The 4,025-nt window shown below is 42.2% G+C and overlaps 1 protein-coding gene across 1 annotated transcript in view; it reads right to left on the reverse strand.

Annotated features, from left to right (window-relative positions):
* Window positions 1-4,025, reverse strand: part of DPY19L4 (dpy-19-like 4 (C. elegans)) — a 78,083-nt gene that overhangs the window by 35,663 nt on the left and 38,395 nt on the right. Inside the window, exon 6 of the mRNA XM_011937200.1 lies at window positions 2,576-2,699. Coding sequence (XP_011792590.1) covers window positions 2,576-2,699 — 124 coding nt within the window. The remainder of the gene's footprint in view (window positions 1-2,575; window positions 2,700-4,025) is intronic.

Below are 4,025 nucleotides of genomic sequence, written 5' to 3' on the forward strand. Positions count from 1 at the left end.
TAGCCAGGATGGTCTTGATCTCCTGACCTTGTGATCTGCCCGTCTCGGCCTCCCAAAGTGCTGGGATTACAGGCTTGAGCCACCGTGCCCGGCCCTAAAAAAGCTAATCTTAAAAGGTTACATACTACATGATTTGATTCCATTTATATAACCTTTCAAGGTGACAAAACTATAGTGATAGAGAAGAGATCAGTGGTTGCCAGAGGTTTGGGTTAGGGGAAGGATGTGATTATTAACGTACACAAGAGTTTCGTAGTGGTGAGAGAAGAGTTCTATGTCTTGATTATGATGACAGTTACTCAAATGTATACATGTGATAACAACTAATATGACTATACACCCACTTTCCACAAAAGCAGTACATGTAAAACCCAGTAAAATGTGAAGAAAGTCAGTGCCTGAATCACCAGTATTATATCAATGTCAATTTCTTGACTTTGACAAGGTATCAAGGTCACACAAGATATTATTGGGGGAAGATGGGTGATGGGTCAAAAATGTAGTAAGCCTAGATCATGCCACTGCACTCCAGCCTGGGTGACAGAGTGAGTCCATGTCTCAAACAAACAAAAAGGTAAATATAAAGAAACTTAGGCAGTTCATTTTGCTATACCAAACTCTTTTTTTTTTTTAGAGATGGAGTCTTACTCTGTTGCCCAGGTTGGAGTACAGTGGCATGATCTCAGCTCACTGCAACCCCCACCTCTGGGTTCAAGCGATTCTCCCACCTCAGCCTCCCAACTAGCTGGGAGTATAGCTGTGCACCACCACACCCGGCTAATTTTTGTATTTTTAATAGAGACAGGTTTCGCCATGTTGGCCAGGCTGGTCTCGAACTCCTGACCTCAGGTGATCTGCCTGCCTCAGCCTCCCAAAGTGCTGGGTAATATTATAGGCGTAAGCCACCACACCCGGCCTATACTAAACTCTTTTACTTAACAATTGAAGCACTATTCTCTAAGAGACAGGTGTACAGGAAAATATTCAATCATAGACTCTCTGACTATTAAAGAAAATATTCTCTTGGCCAGGCGCAGTGGCTCATAGCTATAGTCCCAGCACTTTGGGAGGCCAAGGCAGGCAGATCATTTGAGGTCAGGAGTTTGAGGCCAGCCTGGCCAACATAGTGAAACCCTGTCTCTATTAAAAATACAAAAATTAGCTGGGCATGGTGCTGGGCACCTGTAATCCCAGCTACACAGGAGGCTAAGGCAGGAGAATCGCTTGAGCCTGGGAGGCAGAGGTTGCAGTGAGCAGAGATCACGCCATTACACTCCAGCCTGGGTGACAGATAGTAAGACTCTGTCTTAAAAAAAAAAAAGAAAATATACTCTTGTGCAGAAAGATCTTTATACAAATATACAAATACAACATAAAGGAAGATCACAAAGCTGAAACGTGTTCATGTTATTTTACACACAAAAAAGGAAATGCTAGTTATAAAAATGAAATAATAAAGTTTGCTATGCTCAGGACATTTGTCACCACTGAAAGGAGAAAACAATAGTACATTTTTTCAGAGATTTTTATAAAGGACTCATAAGTACATCCTGTTTCCTGGACAACCAGGTTTAATAATCTCTGCTCTCTTTTTCTAGCCAGGAATTCTTAACCCCAAATAAGAAGACTATCAAAGGACTGTTACAATTCAGTCAATTTCAATATAACTCGTTGCCTCTATAATCATTTTATGCATTTTAAATAATTATTCTTTTTCTTTCTGGAGACAGGGTCTCACTCTGTTGCCCAGGCTAGAAGGCAGTGGTGCGATCTCAGCTCACTGCAACCTCCGCCTCCTAGGTTCAAGCGATCCTCCCACCTCAGCCTCCCAGGTAGCTGGGATTACAGGTGTGTGCCATCACCTGGCTAATTTTTGAATTTTTATTAGAGACGAGGTTTCACCATGTTGGCCAGGCTGGTCACAAACTCCTGACCTCAAGTGATCCGCCCACCTCAGCCTCCCACAGTGCTGGGATTATAGGCATGAGCCTGGCCTAAAATCATTATCCTGAGACAGACTCTGCAGGCTTTTTCCAACTGCCAAAAGGGCTGTGGCAACAACAATAACAATAACAATGTAAGAATCTAAACTACTGGGGAAAGTCTCCTGAAATTTTTACCAACCTACCTATACCTCAGTCACAGAAAACATGAGAAGAAACAGAATATGCAGGGCTGCCATCCAAGTTAACACTGCTGTCATTTGTGGTCACTCTACATCTTGTTTAATATATCTTTAAATCATGGCGACTGAAGGCCATCAATGTTCCAGAAGTCCGAGAAGCGATAAAATAAAAGTGGAACAGATTTTCAAAATAAGAGATTCTTCATATATTTGTCAAGTTAACTATATTAAAATAATAAAACATCTCCTTTCTCCTTGTTTACTGTTAATCAGATTACAGAGTAACAGTGTTATAAGAAAACTACCTAACTAAACCTTTTAATATGTAGTAACCAGGCTTCATTAAATATGATTTAATTCTTACTAGGACTAAAATTTATTTGCTATTATGTACCACATTTGCAATACATCAGAATTAGCTGCAATGGATAAAACAGATTTGTATCTTACCTCTCCATAAGTATTTAAGTTGCTTTTTAAATAGCCTGTAAGTGCAGCAATTTGGCATGCAAAATATGGTAGTGCCCAGTTTTCTCTTAAAGGAATGGAGTATTCAATTCTTGTTGTATCTACCCTAAAATAAACCACAGATGAACAGTAAATAAGACATTATATTTGTGTTACACTATACTTTTCAAAGTACTTTAACACAAATCTCATTGTTCTCCATAACAATCCTGTGAGGCAGGCATAGCCAGATCCACCATTGTCTTTTTTTTTTTTTTTTTTTGAGATGGAGTCTATCTCTGTCGCCCAGGCTGCAGTGCAGTGGCACGATCTTGGCTCACTGCAACCTCTGCCTCCAGGGTTCAAGTGACTCACCCTCCTGCGTAGCTGGGATTACAGGCGCGAATCACCACACCTGGCTAATTTTTATATTTTTAATAGAGACTGGGTTTCACCATGTTGTCTCAAACTCCTGACCTCAGGTGATCTACCTGCCTCGACCTCCCAAAGTGCTGGGATTACAGGCATGAGCCACCGCGCCCAGCTCAGATCCACCCTTGTCTATACAGCATCTTTGAGAAAATTAATAGGGTCTCACCCCCGGCCCCCGTTGCCCCCAAGAAGCTGCAGAGCTACTGTGCACTACTTGGTGAACAGATGGGCCTCTGTGAGAGACTGAAAAAGGCATGCCTTCTCTAGGCACACCCCATGCTAAGGTACACAGCTTGTTGCACAGAGTACCCCGGATTTCAGCCCCACCCTCCCTTCCCTTAACCAGATGGCTACCCTTCACTACAGTACAATCTGCACCATATAATTAGCAGCCTGGCAGATCCAAAGTTCTTATTCCCCTTTACAAAAGGAGTATGAAGGTCAGAAATGTAAGGTAATTTAGTCAAGGCCATCTAGCTAGTAGGTGGCATAATTGGGATTAAAATGCTCATCTTTTGATATCTAATTCAATAATCTTTTCAGTCAGCAGGTTCCCCAGAATTAATATCACAGTCTTTTATGTGATATACTTAGAGACTTGAAAATTCTCAGAATCAGAAATATAGGAATGTCAGGCTGGGGACGGTGGCTCATGCCTGTAATCCTAGCAATTTGGGAGGCTGAGGCAGGTGGATCACCTAAGCTCAGGAGTTCCAGATCAGCCTGGCCAACATAGTGAAAACCCGTCTTTATTAATAACACAAAAATTAGCCTGGCGTGGTGGTGCATGCTTGTAGTACCAGCTACTTGTTAGGCTGAGGCAGAAGAATTGCTTGAACCCGGGAGGTGGAGGTTGTGGACAGCAGAGATCACGCCACTGTACTCCAGCCTGGGTGACACAGCAAGACCCCTCAATCAATTTTCACTGAGAGCTTGTTGTGTCCTGTGCATATCCTCATACCACAATACCTCATACCTCTCCAGCAATCATAGAATTTGGCTCTCTTACACTCAATAGCTA

Source organism: Colobus angolensis, unplaced genomic scaffold (genome assembly GCF_000951035.1).
Source record: "Colobus angolensis palliatus isolate OR3802 unplaced genomic scaffold, Cang.pa_1.0 Scaffold16, whole genome shotgun sequence".
NCBI lineage: Eukaryota > Metazoa > Chordata > Mammalia > Primates > Cercopithecidae > Colobus > Colobus angolensis.